The 17,725-nt window shown below is 45.5% G+C and overlaps 1 protein-coding gene across 7 annotated transcripts in view; it reads right to left on the bottom strand.

Moving 5' to 3' along the window:
• The window catches only part of SDK1 (sidekick cell adhesion molecule 1), a 1,057,379-nt gene that overhangs the window by 142,225 nt on the left and 897,429 nt on the right, over positions 1 to 17,725 (bottom strand). For all 7 annotated transcript variants that reach the window (XM_077140486.1, XM_077140483.1, XM_077140481.1 and 4 more), the window contains 2 exons: positions 12,331 to 12,522; positions 9,595 to 9,716 (listed from right to left, as the gene is read on the bottom strand). In XM_077140486.1, the coding sequence (XP_076996601.1) occupies positions 9,595 to 9,716; positions 12,331 to 12,522 (314 nt within the window). The remainder of the gene's footprint in view (positions 1 to 9,594; positions 9,717 to 12,330; positions 12,523 to 17,725) is intronic.

Below are 17,725 nucleotides of genomic sequence, written 5' to 3'. Positions count from 1 at the left end.
AAATGCAAATTAAGATGACAATGAGATATCACCTCACACCCGTAAGAATGGCTGCTATTAAACAAACAGGAAACTATAAATGTTGGCGAGGATGTGCAGAAACTGGAACACTCACTGTTTACTGTTGGTGGAAATGTAAAATGGTTCAGTGGCTGTGGAAGCCAGTTTGGGGATTCCTCAGAAAACTAAATATTGAGTTGCCCTATAACCTGGCAATACCAATACTCGGTATATACCCAGATGAGTTAAGGGCAGTGACACGAACAGACATTTGCACACTGATGTTCACAGCGGCACTGTTCACAATTGCCAGGAGATGGAAACAATCCAGGCGCCCATCAACAGACGAGTAGGTAAACAAAATGTGGCATACATATATACAATGAATACTAGGCAGCATTTAGATAAAAGGATGCCCCAAAATATTGGCTATGTGGATACACCTTGAGGACATAATGCTGACTGAAATCAGTCAGACACAGAAAGACAGATACCACATGATTCCGTTATTATGACTGATAAAGCCAGCAGTGTTTTGGAGCAGCTAGAAGGAAAAATCTGAGATGAGGGCATGGTAGCCCATGACAAACTCTGGAAACCGTTCTGTAGCTGCTTGTTGAAGTGTGCTTTGAAAAGTATTGCTTTTTTCTTTCTTTGCATATATATGTCACATTTCACAACAAAAAATGGTAAAAAAAAAAAAAAAGGCAGTTATAGTGATATTAGATAAAATAAAGTCTTGAAACAAAAAATTTGAAAATATTTAGTATCACAGCTCACTACCATAGCAAAGTTGATATTTGTAATAACTTTTTACTTGATATTCTGAGAACACACACAGGTTTGATAGTTAATCAAATGGTATTTAAGAGAGTGTTTAACATTATAGAATTTTAAAAACTCTGATATCCGTATCTACAGATTTTTTTTCCTTCCTTGCTTTAATTTTAAATTGGTTTATGAAAGCCTATTGTACAAACAGGCCTTATGATGAATACATATTTATTTTTTAAATATGCCTATGGATAAGTTACCTAAGATATCCATTTTAGGTGCTTAAGATTTTCATATGTTAATTGTAAAAAATATTTGTATCTTCATATTTTCCTGAAATCAGGAAATATTTAGTAACATAGGATATTGCTATAACAATGCAGATATTTGTTAGAACTTTCTACTTGATATTTTGATAACATTCACAGTTTTGACAGCTGATCAAATGCATCTAAATTATTAATACTTAGAATTTAAGAACTTTGCTATCTGAATTTGCAGATTTTTTCCTTGTTGCCTTAATTCAATTTGGGTTATAAACTTACTGAGCAAACACAGCTTTTACAATGATTATATGGATACTTTATTTAAATATGCCTAAGGTTAAGCTAAATAAGACATCTGTTTTGGTGGTTCTAAGTGTATTGTTTGTTTTTTTAAATTAAAAAAAAAATGGCAGTGGCACAATTACATAGCTATTTGCAAAAAGATAAAAATGGACTCATACCTCACTCCATATGTAAGGGCAAATTCCAAATGGATTAGAGATCTAAATGTAAAAATGAAACCATAAAAGTGCAAGCAGAAAATTCAGTGAATTCCTTTAGAACTAAGTGGGGAAAGCCTTCCTACCTATGAATCAAAAATCCAAAAGCATGCAGGAAAAAAAATCAATAAATTAGACTTCATTTTTTTTTTTTAACATGGCAACAAAATACCATAAGCATATCAAAAGACAAATGACTAACTGGGAAAAAATTGCCACATATATCAACAACAAAGGATGAAATCCTTAATATATAAAGAAGTCCCAAAACTGAGAAGAAAAAGCCTAGCCATCTGATAGAATAATGGGCAAAATATAGGAACACACATACCACAGAAGAATTTAAATGAGAAATGAAAAGATGTTTAATTTCACTCATAACAGAATAAGTGCAAATTCAGCCTACATGGACGGAGGTGCCGTTTCTGACAGGGCTGGCAGCAGCCACCAGCTTTGCCGGCATCACAGGCGGGGACTGGAGAAAGCACCACGTTTGCACCCTGCTTCTGGGAGGGAAAACAGCCTCAGAGGCTGCCGACACCCGGAAACGGACCTGGGCATTCAGGACGAAGCCAGCATCCCTGCTTCTAGGACACAGGGGCAAAACCGCAGGATGGCTCCTACAAAAGGCTCAGGGCCATCTTTAGGCAGGACGGCATGTGAGTAGGGCTAAAGGACAGAGATTATTGGGGTCATCTTGGTGACCCAGGAGTAACCACAGGAGCCCTTGAAATGCTAGAGGAAGGCAGAGAGCAGGTCAGAGTGATGAGCTATAAGGAGGGGGGGCTCCAAGCCCCAGAGGGACGGCGAAGGGGTGTGGTGGCCTTCGCAAGCCAGGAGGGCCTCAGTTCACGGTCAGCAGGAAAGGAGGCCGCGGTCCTGGAGCCTCAGGGCACTGGCACTGCCCAGAATGAGCAAGGAAACAGGTCCTTCCCCAGAGCCTCCTGGAAGGAGCATGGCCTACTGACACTTTGGTTTTAGCCTGAGAAAGCCATGTTCTGTGAGAGCATACATCTGCCTTGTTTAAGCTGCTGAGTTTTGGTAATATGTTACAGCAGCCTTAAAAATTAATATACATCCCAATTTCCTTCAGTAGAAGACTACCTAAATAAGCAAATGGTTACAGACGCACAATTTTAAAAAAGGAATGAGGAAGTTCTCCATAAACAAATGCACAACACCCTTTAGGATGAGTTGTTACTGAAAAAGCAAGGTGCCGGACCTCATACACAGCATGCTGCATTCTGTGGAATAGAGATTATCCATCTATCTACATACCTATCCATCTATCCGTCCACCCACCCATCCATCCATCCATTCGTCCATCCTTCCATCCATCCATCCATCCATCCATCCACCCATCCATCTATGTATACATTTGCTTAAATTGTACAAAGAAACAGAAAGAATAAACCAAAGACCTAATAAATATGGCTATCTATGGGAGAGAGAGGCAACAGAGTAAAGGGACAAGATGAACATAAAATTTCTCCAAATATATCATGTTTTATAGTTTTGACTTTGAGATCGTATAAATAAGTTGTATACTCAAAAATCAATTTTTAAATGTCTTAATTTTTTTAAACCAACATTATTAAAAAAATAATTTCAAAAAAATATCTCATTGCAGCATTCAAAAAGAAAAGGAATTCTCATGCATTACTGAGGAATGCAAAGTGGGACAGCCACTTTGGAAGACAATTTGGCAGTTTCTTATAAAGCTAAACATAATGAAACCATACGACCCAGCAATCACACTCTGAGTCATAAACCCAAATGAACTGAAAGTGTATGTCCACATAAAAATCTACACATAAAGGTTTATAGCACTTTTATTCATAACTGCCCCAAACTGGAAGCAACCAAGGTGTGCCTCAATAGGTGAACGGATAAACAAACTGTGGCACATTCCTAATGGAACGTTATTCAGTGATAAAAAGAACTGAACCGTAAAGCCACAAAAAGGCAGGGAGCAACCTTAAATGCAGATTCTGAGGGAAGGAAACCAGTTTGAAAAGGTACATACTATGCGATTCCAACTAGATGACATTCTGGAAGAGGAAAAACAATAAAAGGCTTAGTGATTGCCCGGGGTTTGGGGAGAGGGGGCAGGGATGCATAGTAATCACAGAGCATTTTTAGGGCAGTGAAAATAATCGGTAGGAAACCGTAATGGTGGATACATGGCATGTATACACAGAACTGTACAGCAAAGAGAGTGAGCTCTGGTGTAAATCATGGACTTCAGTTAATAATCTGTATCAATATTGGCTCATCATTAGTGACAAGTGCACCCCACTAATGCAGGATGTTAACAATGGGGGAAACTGTGGTGGGGAGGGCATATATGGAGACTCTCCATACTATGATTTTTTTCAGCAAATCTAAAACTGTCTTAAAAAATAAAGTCTATTAATTAAAAATAAAAATAAGTCAAGGGAAAGGAGGGGGCTTAAGGGGGGCTTCTCTGATACAGATAATTTTTTTTTTGAGCTGGTGTGTTTAATCTGTGTAAATTTATTAAGCTTTATACTCATGATATGTTTACTTTTCTTTATGCCTGTTATATTTCAATTAAAAAGTTTAAGAAAAAAGCAATCTCTAAAAAAAGGAAGCAAAAAAACATTAAATGAAGGAATTTAATTCTGCATCAAGTTGGTGACATAAATAGAAAAAAGAATTCTTTTATGTGACTTGAACACTCAGTATTTTAATTATACATTCATAATTTAACATATTCTAAGGACAAACAGAGTTGGAAAAGAATTCTTAAACTTCATTCAGTAGTTTCATTGTTAGTACTACAATTGAAATTACAATTTTGGAACAATTTATACAATAGTAGGATAAAGACAATAAGTAATTATGTTAGGGTATCTAAAAAACTCAATTTTAGTGTAAGGAAAGATATTTAAAATGTAAATGTATTATTACATAATCTTTAATTTGAACTGGAAACATCAGTATGAATTCACTGTTTCCCAAAGAGTACACATCTCTTCTCTGTGTGCACTGGAAAGGCCCAGAAGCCACGAGCCGCCAGTAGAACGAGGGCTGCTCCCCCACTCCACTTAGTGCCCAGGTTAGGGTCTTTAAACCTCATCCCCACTAAATGCAAAGAAGAGCCCTTTAGGGACAGCTCAGTCTGGTCTGGGGCAGGACAGTACACGTGGTCCTGCGGCATCCTGAGGTATCAGCAAGCAAGGAAGTCAGAACGAACACAGTCAGGTCCAAAGGCCTTGGACACAGAGGGCAGCCCACTGGCCAAAGAGTGGTCCATTTTCATTAAAAAAAAAATGACTGCAGGTGACTGAAACACAGTGACTATACAAAAACCGAAGCTTTCATTAAGGTATTCAGGAAGAGACTGCAGGGAGTAAAGAGAAGAAAAGCCTGATTATAACGTGGAACTGGAAGACCAACTCCTTACTCCGAAAATTGGATTAAAAGTGTTTATCCTGCCTTCCTGTATGATTACATTTTAAGTTAACTAAATAACCTTAGCTGAGGAGGGAAAATGGTTCTTTTCAAAGTTCCAGCTACTAAATGAGAAACGATTGATAGAATTAGACAATTACCAGCTTTCTGAGAAAATAATTGATTCAGACAATGGTCACCAGTGGTAAAATCATTAGATAACAAGCTGATGCAGAACTTGACAATGTTGGGTCAGGCTGTTGCCCCCTGATCCCAATGTTCAATGTCAGAAGAGTGGGACCGCAAGGGCTTGTGTGCTTCCTGATCTACAGCAAGACCCAGTCTACAGCACCTTTGAAGCATTCTAGGGAGGGAGGGAGGGAGAACAGAGGAAGAGGAAGAGGAAGGAAGAAAGAAGGAGGAAGAAAACAAAAAGAACAAACAATGGGAAGTGAATCTCATGAAGCCTTCAGAATGAACTTCCAGTTTACAGGAAACATGGTGGAGAGAGGAACAAGTGACACACAGAGAAGTAAACAGATACATCTCAGGTGCGGGACAGTCCACAGGGGAACTGACTGGGTTTTGGTCACTGAGGCAATGGCACTGCGGGGGAGGAGGGACAGGGGGATGAGGGGTCATTATTCCACTAGATTAAGAGAGATGCAGTGGCAGAAGCAGGTCAGTGCTGGCCTGGGGTCGGGGAGCAGGTTGGCAGGGAGGAATCCAAATGGAAGCAAGGAAACTCCTGGGGAGAGATGGATGAGCGCATCCTGACATGGTGATGACATCACAGGTCTGTGTGCGCCTGTGCATGTGTGCATGCCTGAGCATGTGTGTGTGTGTGTGTATGCCTGAGCATATGCATGTGTGTACACCTAGAGCATGTGTATGTGTGTACGCCTGAGCATGTGCGTGTGTGTGCATGCCTGAGCATGTGCGTGTGTGTGCATGCCTGAGCATGTGTGTACACCTAGAGCATGTGTATGTGTGTACGCCTGAGCATGTGCGTGTGTGTATATGCCTGAGCATGTGCGTGTGTGTGCATGCCTGAGCATGTGCGTGTGTGTGTACGCCTGAGCATGTGCGTGTGTGTGCATGCCTTAGCATGTGCATGTGTGTGTACGCCTAAGCATGTGTGTGCATGCCTGAGCATGTGTGTGTGCAAGTGTGCATGTGTATTTAAGTTAGAATGTATCAGACTGCACACTTTAAGTGTATGCAGCTTACTGTAACTCAACGATACCTCAAATACACTTTTTAAAAATGTTTTCAAAAGCTTTAAGATGCATGACAACAAAATGCTTAGTGTGCACTTTGTTTTAATCAAAACCTTAGGAAAGATGCTTTTGAGAAAACAGGAAGTTTGAATGTGAATCAATTATTAGTTGATATAAATAATTATATTATCAGATGTGATAGTAACATCACAATTATGAGAGGAACAGCACTTTTAAAAAATTTTTTTTTACATGGGCAGGCACCGGGAATTGAACCTGGGTCCTCTGGCATGGCAGGCAAGCATCCTTGCCTGCTGAGCCACCATGGCCCGCCCAGGAATAGCATTTTAAAATTTTATTGAAGTGAAACATACAGAAAAGCACACAAAGCCCAGGGGCACGCACAGAATGAGCGCACAAACACACCAGCACGGGGCTTAGAAACCCCAGCGCCCCGGGGCCTGGCCTCTGTCACCCCCGCGGCAGTCACAATGCCACAAGGGACACCAGTATTCAAGTACCAAAGAAGGCCTTTTCTTGTTTTGGAATGTATATAAATAGGAATGGGTAGTAGTTACCTAAAACATGAGCGTGGTTTACTCTGCTCAACGTGAGCTGTTGACACCCTTCCACGTGTGCACGTGGGTGGTGGGAGGCGCGGCTGCAGCGCGTGGGGGTGAAATGACACGCGGTCTGAGATGCACGTGGATGGTGAGAGGCGCGGCTGCAGCATATAGGGGTGAAATGACACGCAGTCTGAGACGCACGCGGACGGTGGGAGGCGCGGCTGCAGCGCGTGGGGGTGAAATGACACGCGGTCTGAGATGCACGTGGATGGTGAGAGGCGCGGCTGCAGCATATAGAGGTGAAATGACACGCAGTCTGAGACGCACGCGGACGGTGGGAGGCACGGCTGCAGCGCATGGGGGTGAAATGACACGCAGTCTGAGACGCACGCGGACGGTGGGAGGCGCGGCTGCAGCGCGTGGGGGTGAAATGACACGCGGTCTGAGATGCACGTGGGTGGTGAGAGGCGCGGCTGCAGCATATAGAGGTGAAATGACACGCAGTCTGAGATGCACGCGGACGGTGGGAGGCGCGGCTGCAGCGCATGGGGGTGAAATGACACGCGGTCTGAGACGCACGCGGACGGTGAGAGGCGCGGCTGCAGCATATAGGGGTGAAATGACACGCGGTCTGAGATGCACGTGGACAGTGAGAGGCGCGGCTGCAGCATATAGGGGTGAAATGACACGCAGTCTGAGACGCACGCGGACGGTGGGAGGCACGGCTGCAGCCCGTGGGGGTGAAATGCCACGTGGTCTGAGATGTGCTTTAAAATATTTCAGCAACAATAAAGGGGGGTAGATTAATGTGGGAAAGTCTTAGTAATTGTTGAATCTGGATAAAGGATATATGGGATGGCGGCTCATATTTTTTCTCATTCCTTTTGGGTATGTTTGAAATTTTTATATTACATATATAAAGAAATCCAATCTGGATGAACCCTGAAGGCATCAGATTGAGTGAAATAAGCCAGATGCAAAAGGATGAATATTGTACGATTTCTCCTATATGAAATACTTAGAATAAGTAAACTCAGAGACCAAAGGCAGAGGGGTGATGACTGCGGGCGGGGGTGGGGCGGGGAGTGGGGGCTACTGCTAAACGAGCATGAGTTTTACTTCAGTCTGGAAGTAGACAGAGGTGGAAGTTACACAGGACTGTCAGTGTGATTAATGTCAAAGAACTGTCCACTTAAAAAAATGGCTAAAATGATTCCTGTGTTATATATATTTTATCACGATTAACAATAGATGAATAACTTTAAGAATAGATATGAGGTGGTGTGACGGAGGCATAGGACATGGACGTGGTGGCAGAGGAGCTGTGGGGCACACTGGGAGACGCCCCTCCCCAGACCCCTTGCAGTGGCATTGGAGCTGCCCCTGGTCCTGGAACTGGAAGGTGGGCAGCTGCCACACTGCCCACTGCCTGGCCCGCCCCAACAGCACCGTGCAGCTGCTCAGCCACGAGGACTGCACTCTTCCGTGTCCTGCTGGTCACACCCACATCTCGCAGGGGACCCGGCAGCCCCGGCTCTCAGGTCCAGGACACGGAAGACCGCGGTGCTTCAGAATCACTCATGGGCTTGCCCCGGCTACTTCTGCCACTGCCAGACTCCGGGATCCTAGGACTGGCCTTCAGGAGATATCACGATTTTGTTTATATCATCTTCTTTCTAAGTGTTTTAAGGTTTGTGTTAAGCATTTTGGTTTTTATTCATTGTGAATGTGCTATTTGAATTTGATAGGGCAGATATAATATGTTTTTCCCAAGTAAACAATTGTTCCAGCCCTATTTACTGTTCGGTCCCACCAGATAGTTTGCACTTCCAGAATTCTGCATAGATTTTCAGAGATATTTGCTGAATGAAACGTATGAAGACTGAATTCTTCCCCTAATTTATGGCCAATTTCCAGGGTGCTGTGTCTTGAAATACAGCACAGCCATGAGAATCACTAGGATTTTACAGGAGGTGATAGCTAGGCTGAAACCACGCTGCCTCTCATGATTTGGCTCTTCATCGATCTTCTTTTATTAGAACATGGACCAGGCTGATTGCTTGGTCTTTGCCAAGGCCAGCAGGACCCTCTTCATAGGTACCTGCCACCTGACCCCGAAGCTGCTGGCAGTATGCTGTCACACCTCTACTGGATCTCAGGTCCTGTCCATGTCTGCTCTCCTGGATCCTGGGTGATCTGCCCCAGGTGTGCTCTCCAAACTCAATTCCTAACTGTCTTTCCTACACTTGCTTCATTCCTGCCACCCAGCTTCCCTCCTGTTCTTCAGATACAAGGCACATGTTCCTTTTCCAGCAAATTAAAGTTCTTTCTCCCAAGAGAGAACTTTTCTCCACTGCTAAACCCTTCATGCTAAGAGCAGTGCCAGGAGTCAGAACGTGCTCTACAAACATTGTTCAAGAAATGAGTATTTAGTGATACACTAGTTGACCAAACAGCTAACCCTAATCCTATGTTTAGTAGCTAATTGCAATAAAGAATTTTAAAAAACAAACAAAAACTCCTCAATCTACTGTACTACAGAGTTTGGGGCCCCTGTTTAGAATCATAATTTGAATTTTAATTCCTGATACCCCTTCTTCTGCCATCCAGTGAGACCTGCTGTAACAGCCTCTCCTTTTTCCCATGGCTTTAGGCACGCCGCCCCCAGCATTGAGGATGCTCCTACTCTCTAGTTCTACTCCTCCAGACACCACCATCCGCCAAACCAACACAAAGTTAGCTCCAGCTACTGCTTCACCCTTTTGCACAGGCAGCACTCAGCTGTCTCTTGGGTACAGGTCCCAGCATGACTCTTTGGAGGCCCAGCTCCCAGTTCTAATGAAACACACACCTGTCCCTCCACGATCCACCTGGAGATTGAAGTCTTCCCGTCATAGCCAGGTCGGAATTGAAGAGTGGCTGAGCGAGGGCTGATGTTGGAGATGACCAGATTGGATGGGGCACCGGGAAGTTCTGGAGATAAATAAGAAAGGAAAAGCAGAGAATGAAATTCTGTCGCAACTTAGGAAATGTACTGAACATGGCCATCAGGGCATCTATTCCCTGAGCAGTGAACAGTTCCAAAACTGCCTTCAAGTTTTATACCAAAAAAAGGATTTGTTTTCAAATCCATGACAGCGGAAAGCAGAGCTTTTCCAGTAACATCACCACATCATGATTTTTACTTCACTAGGGCCACCCCAAGCTCCGAGCCATCTGAAGTGACATTAGGAGACGTTAGTAAAGTGATCTTCTAGACGATAAACTGTGAAGGGGTGATAAACTCTGAATCATGGCTTGTCCTAGTCACCACGGTACACAGTTGTAACTGATAGATACATGTTGAGTGAAGAAAAAGAGTGAAAACGTAACTCTTCCTAGCTCCTGAGAGCTCTAAGAACTGCATGGCCGTTTTCCCTTTCACAATTATCGTAATGCCTCAGAAAGGACGGGGGAGGGTGGGCAGAGGCACAGACAGGCCCCTGTCTGGCTTCCCGGACTGCGTGAAAGGATAGGTGAGGGGGTGCTGGGCCCCCCCCAGAGGGCTTTCTGGGCCTGGTTTCCAAGGCAACCAAACTGGGGTGAAAAGCAGACCTAGTGCTTCCCCCTCTGCCTGCATTCAGTTGCTCTGGCAACTAAATAAGAGGCAGTCGGGTTCTGCAGCAAGGTTTCCAGCCTCTGAAATTACCTATGGCTTAAGTCCAATCACAGAATGGAGACCTTCTGGTGGGGCACTCCCCCAAACAGTCTGTCCCACTGCAGAGCGCTCGCCTGTTTCCCTGCCCAGGCTGGAAAGTGCCCAGACCTTCCCAGGAAAAACCCGGTAACTCACACACAGATTTGTTTCCAACATGACCCTCAGCCCCTGCATGTGAGTTATTTTTAACAAATTAAACAAGATATCATCACTATTGTTATTGAAGTGTTAATATTTTAAATATGGGCTTTGGGAACTGACTTTACTTTGAATAAGTGCATGGGAAGTGGCTATTTATGTAAAATGCATGGTGAACCTTCCTGAAAGTCAACGACATCTTTCTTAAAAAAGAACAACAATATTGTCGTAAACCTGTTTTGTCTCTCTCTCTCTTTTTTTTTTTCTTTTGTTATCTTGCCACTTCTCTTCCTCCTGGCCCTGGTTCCCTCCTCTTCTCCCACCCCCACAACTAGTACCAATGTACATAGTGATTGCAATGTTTTACGACTTTACAGAAATTTTCCTGTATTCTGTATATAAAAAAAAAATACTTAAAAAAAAAAAGAACAACAATAGAATATATTTTATTTTGTAAATGCATTTAGGATTGCTGTAGAGTAATGGCTTTCAGAGTGCGGCCAGTTTCACTTGACGACTCGTTCAAGAAGCCAATTCCTGAGCCCGAGCCCAGGCCCAGTTAGAAACTCCAGGTGGGGCCCCAGCCTGGTTTTTAACAAGCCCTCACTGCCCTGGACTGAGGACGATGAGGGCTGCTTATGGGTGGTGGAAAAATTGCTTTGGGACCACTGCTGAGTTTACAGCACCCACTCCAGGCTGGCTGGACAGCAAGTGGCTGAACTGGTGGGTCTGTTTTCCTGTAAGTATTTTCCTGTAACCGGCTGAGCCCATCAGATGCGTGGCAGGCCTCCTAAGAGGATGATCAGGCTGTGAAAGCTGACTGGCCGAGCAGTGTGTCTGGGTAAAGGCTGGTTTCAAATGGATCTTTTAAGCCCTTAGAATGAGGCAGTGGGACTTCTTCAAAGACCAAAAATAAGGCAAACTGACATCTTCTAAATGTCAAGGAGACATAACTTTAATTAGAGTTCAACTGGTAGCACCACAATATCTCATCTTCATATCAGATGGAGATTATTTTCCTTGGGAAAATACTTTCAGTTTAAATATGAAGTCGAGTAGCAACTTTCCAAAGCTGAAACAACTTTCCAAAGCTAAACATTTAGGAAGACAATCTGAATTTCAAAAAGGACATGATAACAGGCATTAACTTATGTCTACATTCAACAGCAGATTCTATGATGGCAATCTGCTTCGCACAAACTCTCCTCACATCCAGCTTAATTTTTTTCTCTCCCCTTCTCTCTTTCCCTTTTCTTCCAGGTTCCTTGTATTTCTTTTACTTGTCTCAAACACAAATTTTGATTGTTTTGTTACATAAGTTCTATGTGTCCAGTTCTTGATTTTGATGTAAAAATTGCTACTTTTTCTCTAAAGAAAAGGTTGCACTTTACTTCCCTGTGGCTTTGATTCTGGTTTACCTGAAGGTGGGACCCTCGGCACCAGTTTAGTCTCTTGAGATCATGTTCCCTCCTGCTGCTTCTGCAGCTCTGCTTCTCTCGTGTGGACCCCCTGCCCCCTGCCAGGTCACAGGCTCACAGAGCCAAGGCCCAGCCACAGGCCAGCCCTGGGGCAGGAAGGCAAAGGCAGGGCCGGACCAGGCTGCCGCCCACCCAACTCTGGGCCCACCCACCTCTGTGGAGACTAAGCAGGCACTAAGCCTACCCTTTCCATGGCACCTGGGCTCGGCTCAGAAGGTGCTACATCTCCAGGGGAGGAGCAACAACAGGGAGACCTGAGCAGGCTTTTACTGACCTGGAGGGACTCCGGAGGAAATGGTGGAGGACGTCACCAGGCCGACCCCGACGGCAGTGACAGCTGCTACTTCGATGGTGTAGGTGGTAAGCGAGGACAGGCCTTGGATTTTATACTCGTGAGTTGTGCTATTCAGAGTGTGCATGAGGCGAGAGTCATTTTTACCGTATACCTCCCAGGAAATCTGGTAACCTAGAAAGCGAGAGCAGAAGGCTGGATTCAGGGTCTCTGGGCAGCCGAGAGCACATTTGTGTATGGGAAAAGGCTGGGTCAAGCTCAGCTAGCTCTGCTGGAGTCTGATTAGAATCTACTACTACTGAAATGAAATTCAGGGACAGGACCCCTTCCTCTGGCTCCTCTGGACCCCACAGAAATTTGCATCCCTCTGCTGCTCACAGCGTACACCCACTGGCCTGCCTCCCTGCCATGGAATGAGCGCCAAAACCGCAGGACCTGGCTCACAGGTGAGAATGAATGACATGGTGGCTGCCAGCCTACCCCATTTTATTTAACCTTCTCTTTCAAATTATGGACACATTCCATCACAATTTCCACTTTTTGTAAGCTGACATTTTCATTATATGGTACCCTAATCAGCTTGATCTTTGGTTGCAACTAATTTGTGAAAACACTTCTACTTTTTCCTTTATAAAATGATTGATAGGATACTTCTTCATCTTGCAAAGTGCTTTGCCTTAAAACGTCCCTTTTCACTTGAGTGCATGAGCTTCACTTCTAGCTCTGCTTCTCCCCTTTCCAGGCTCCCGTCTTCCTAGTGAAATTTTATTTCCCCTTCATTCTGTTCCCTCCAGTGGGGCCTCATGATCACAATTTATTTGACCTCAGATTCTGTTGTGATTTGGGCTCAGAGAAAAAATACCCAGCCAGCTTCTGAATCAACCCCCCTTGGAGGGAAGTTGATGTGATTAGAAGACACTTAAAAATGTCATTTAAAGAGTGAGACCATGATGGAAAGAGCTCATGGGTCCAAAGGCAAAGAAAAACTGCTGAAAATGCTGGTTCTTCCTTTTTTTCAGGCAATCAGTTCAATGATACAAAAGAACTAGGATGCTTCTTAAACTTCTTTCTCCTCCTGATGAAAGTAATAAATACAGTTAGACACTTGGACTTGCAGGTAAACAAAAATTTAGAGGACAGCATCTTGGGATTTCCCTTTAATATTTTGGGAAAAAAAAGTCACAACCTGCTCCTGCTGGCTCAGACAGCCTGGCAAGTTCTGTGCACTGACCTTGGAGGCTCCCAGGTGTACACAAACCCAGAGACTCCCAGGTGTGCACTGACCCAGAGGCTCCCAGGTATGCACTGACCCAGAGGCTTCCAGGTGTGTACTGGTCCAGAGGCTCCCAGGTGTGCACTGACCCAGAGGCTCCCAGGTGTGCACTGACCCAGAGGCTCCCAGGAATGCACCAACCAGGAGGCTCCCAGGAATGTACCAACCAGGAGGCTCCCAGGTGTGCACTGATCCAGAGGCTCCCAGGTATGCAATGGCCCAGGGGCTCCCAGGTGTGCACTGACCCAGAGGCTCCCAGGTGTGCACTGGCCTGGAGGCTCCCAAGAGTGCACTAACCCAGAGGCTCCCAGGAATGCACCAACCAGGAGGCTCCCAGGAGTGCACTGACTAGGAGGCTCCCAGGTGTGCACTGACTACGAGGCTCCCAGGTGTGCACTGACTACGAGGCTCCCAGGTGTGCACTGACTAGGAGGCCCCCAGGTGTGCACTGACCAGGAGGCTCCCAGGAGTGCATTGACTAGGAGGCTGCCAGGAGTGCACTGACTAGGAGGCTCCCAGGTGTACACTGACTAGGAGGCTCCCAGGTGTGCACTGGCCCATAGGCTCTCAGGTGTGCACTGACGCAGAGGCTCCCAAGTGTGCACTGGGATATAAAGGCAGCCAGAGGGGCTGTGGGTGGACCGTAGACCCCACATACCTTTACTGAACCACTGCACAGAAGGTCTCTCTGGGCTGGGGGTCTGGGCTGGGGACCCCTGTGGATTACTAACCCTGTCTGACCCCTGGGCTTTGCCTGTGGGACTCCAGCCTGCTTCTCAGACCCCATCCCGTCCCTCCTCCCAGGATACCTGAAGGCTAACTGCAGGGGCTGACCACCACCCGGCCTTCTCCCTGCTCCCCCTGGCATTCCATCCAGAGGATCTCCCCCTCTGCCCTGCCGTCCAGCCTCGCCTGTCCTCAGTGGACCAGCTGCACAAGCATGACGGTCTCTCAGTTTTGTCTTGTCTGCTCATTGGAAACACAAGTGCAATTAAAAATAAATAGCTCACGGCACTGGGTGCTAACAATGTGCAAAGCGGACAGAGAATTGGGCGGATCTGCCCTCCCAAGCACTTCACATATATGGCTTAATTTCATCCTTGCCACCAGACTTTGAAGTTGAAACTATTCTTGTTACCACTTTACAAAGGAAGAAACCGAGGCACAGAAGGTTGGCGACCTTGTCTGCAGCCCCTGGTGAACTTGGTAAGGATAGGGAATGCCTGGGGCTATCCTGCCTGAGCCACCCCTTTGCCTGCCACCCAGTGCCTCCTCTGCAGCAGCTGCCTCCACAAGTGCCCTGAGGCTCATGAGCAAACTCAGAAACCATCCTTGACCTTGGGAGGTTATACCTGATAAACTGCTAGTTAAGTTGACACTCATTTCAGGGCCCACTCTGAAAGCACAAAAAGAATAGGTTTTGGGTAATTCTATGACCTTGTTTGTTGCAATTTTATTGGAAGACAAATGGTGAGAGCAGCACTGAGAGGGTGTATTTGTCCCAGAGCCAGTGACATGGTGTGTCAAAGGAGCCTCAGACGCAAAGAGGAACACACGGCTAACTAAAGAGCCTGATCTTCGTGGGCAGGGCCGAAGAAGATCCAGCCACGCCTGGCTAACAAACGTGCGTGGAGACTGCACATGGGCAGAGCTGCGGGCCGGGGGCTGCAGACACCCCCGATTGACAAGCAGCTTTTCCAGGCACATGCAGGGTGGGTTCCTGCAGCTCTGAGTGGCACGGTCTTCACCTGGTGCCAGCATGCCAGGGGAGAGGGGTGCCACCAAGCCAGGAGCCCCCCACATTCTGTTAGCTAGGAGTCCCCCAACTCCTGTTAGCCAGCAGTCCCCCACCTGCTGTTAGCCAGGAGCCCCCACATCCCGCTCATGCCCACCTGCTCCCTGTGGCTGCCTAACTGAGACTAACGACCACAGGAGCTTCAGAAATAATTTTCTGTTGATCTGAAGTAAATTCTCTACAAGAGAGCAGTACATCCAATCACAAATTGTCTGTCTGCATCCTGGCCCTCATAAATCACCGTTTACGGAGGGAGGCTGGAAGAGTCTGAAATTTACTAGGAGAGCGCAATGGGCAATTTGCTCAGGCTGGCCGCCCGCCACCCCCTGCGTGGCCCTGCCTTCATTGCAGGCCCTGAATTAAAACCGAGGCCCAGGGAATGCTGATGTGGAGGCAAGGCCGGTAAACCGCCATTTCCCACCAGGCAGATGGACCTTCGGGGACCCTGTAAAATTCCAGGCTAGCAGGTCACCACCTGAGCCCAGCAGCTGCCTCTACTGGCAATGCCCAGCCTGGAGAGGAAGGCTTTGAAGGGATGGGGTGACAGCAACATGCCCTGAAACTGGCTTTTGGAGGCTAAGTTAGCCCACAGACACAGGTTTTGTCTTGCTGTGTTTTGTAGATTTTTGCTGTGCTTTGTAGAATATTTCACCCTTAGTAAGAAGTGCAGACTGTCCATGAGTCTTCCTCCGAAAAGCCAGAGCTTCAACAGCCAGGTTCCACAATAAACAACAGATTCCTGCTTGTAACTACAAGTATTTACTTAAATAAAATACGAAAATGAGTTCAGTAAGCCCTATTAACTGGTGAAACAGATGATCACAAATTGGGAGTATCGGCAACCACCACCTAGCAGTGAAATGTTTGCTTGACTCAAACGATTACGCCCATGGATTTTTCTTTAAGCTTTAAAACCAGAACGAAATGCATGATGTGTTCAGAAAGACAGGGGAGGGGCTAATTGTATTCTTTTGTAAAAAGGTAAGTCCTTTAGTGTCAGAACTGTCTACCAAGGCATCCGAGACAGCTTCGAATGTGAATCTCAAAAGCAGCCTGGGTGACATGAATTCTCTGCGGCTCCTGTGCGTGCAGTCCCACTTCTGAAGCCAATGCTAAGTGCAGCTCTAATTCAGTCCGCAGAACTGGTCCCTGAGGGGTCTGAGCTAAAAAGCCGTTTTCCTCCAAATGGTAGCCTCCTGCTAAGCTTTTGGGTTTTCTTTCTTTTTTTTTGCACTGGTTTTTTTTTTTTTTTCCTTCCTTTGAATGGCTAAAAGCTGTATTAAACTAAACTAGATTCCTGGTGTCGATAATATCCCTCCTCTGTTTTCACCCCCTCTTCTTTGTTTAATTCCTTCTACTCCAAGAAATAGAAGGCCTTTTTATTTCACGTATTCAGGATCTGCAGTCGCATACAAAGAAGGCCTCAGAATGTGCACAGAACTGGATCCTGGCGTCCAATTTGGATATGACTTTTTTTTGCATTGAATTAGTACATTATTTAAAGTAGGCATTTTAAAACATAACTTTTTGAGGATAGAACCAGATTTATAAACTTATTTCATTTAAAAGTGAGGGTTAGAGGGGCTTAGGCCCCCTTGCATGGTGAGTCTAAGCACACCGTTCTACCAGGGGGAGTGGGTTAATGCAGATGATGGCAGGCGCCATCTGGTAGGGGCTGGGAAAGAATGGAGGAATTTGGCCTAGAAACACAGTTCCCATGCTGTGCACCAAAGCACCCCACCCCGCCGTGAACCCACAGGAGCACTGCAGGATACTTCCAAGTTTCAAGGGAAACACAACGCCCTCAACACTTGTCACCTGTGTCTGTTGGATACTGCGTGAACCTCAAGACAAAATTTTTCTACACTCCTTTGGACACATCATATCTTTGCAAAACCGAGGTGCTTTTTTGGGGGCAGGGGACAAGCTAAGTGCCCAACAACAGAGGAGTGGTTAAATTATCCAACTATGCATTAACTAAACTTTTCATAAGTAGAATGCATTCACATAGTAGCTTTGGTTATAAAAGTAATGCATGCTTTTCAGAAATCAACTGGCAAAGGAGACGGAGCAGAACACACAACTAGGTCTAGCAGTGCGCTGAGGCTCAAGCTAGCTCAGAAAGCTGCTGAAATCTCAGTTTTGAAACCTAAACTTCACTTGTCCTAATTTGCACATTCCTTATAAAATTAAAAATAATAACAACAATGGCAATCTTGCTGGCCCTAAGAATCACGAAATCAAACTTTTCTCTGTTTAATCCTCAACTGCTAGTGTATTTCTTGGCCTCCAGAGCACCTTTGCCATGG

Source organism: Tamandua tetradactyla, chromosome 23 (genome assembly GCF_023851605.1).
Source record: "Tamandua tetradactyla isolate mTamTet1 chromosome 23, mTamTet1.pri, whole genome shotgun sequence".
Classification (NCBI taxonomy): domain Eukaryota; kingdom Metazoa; phylum Chordata; class Mammalia; order Pilosa; family Myrmecophagidae; genus Tamandua; species Tamandua tetradactyla.
This window is presented reverse-complemented; position numbering and strand designations above follow the sequence as displayed.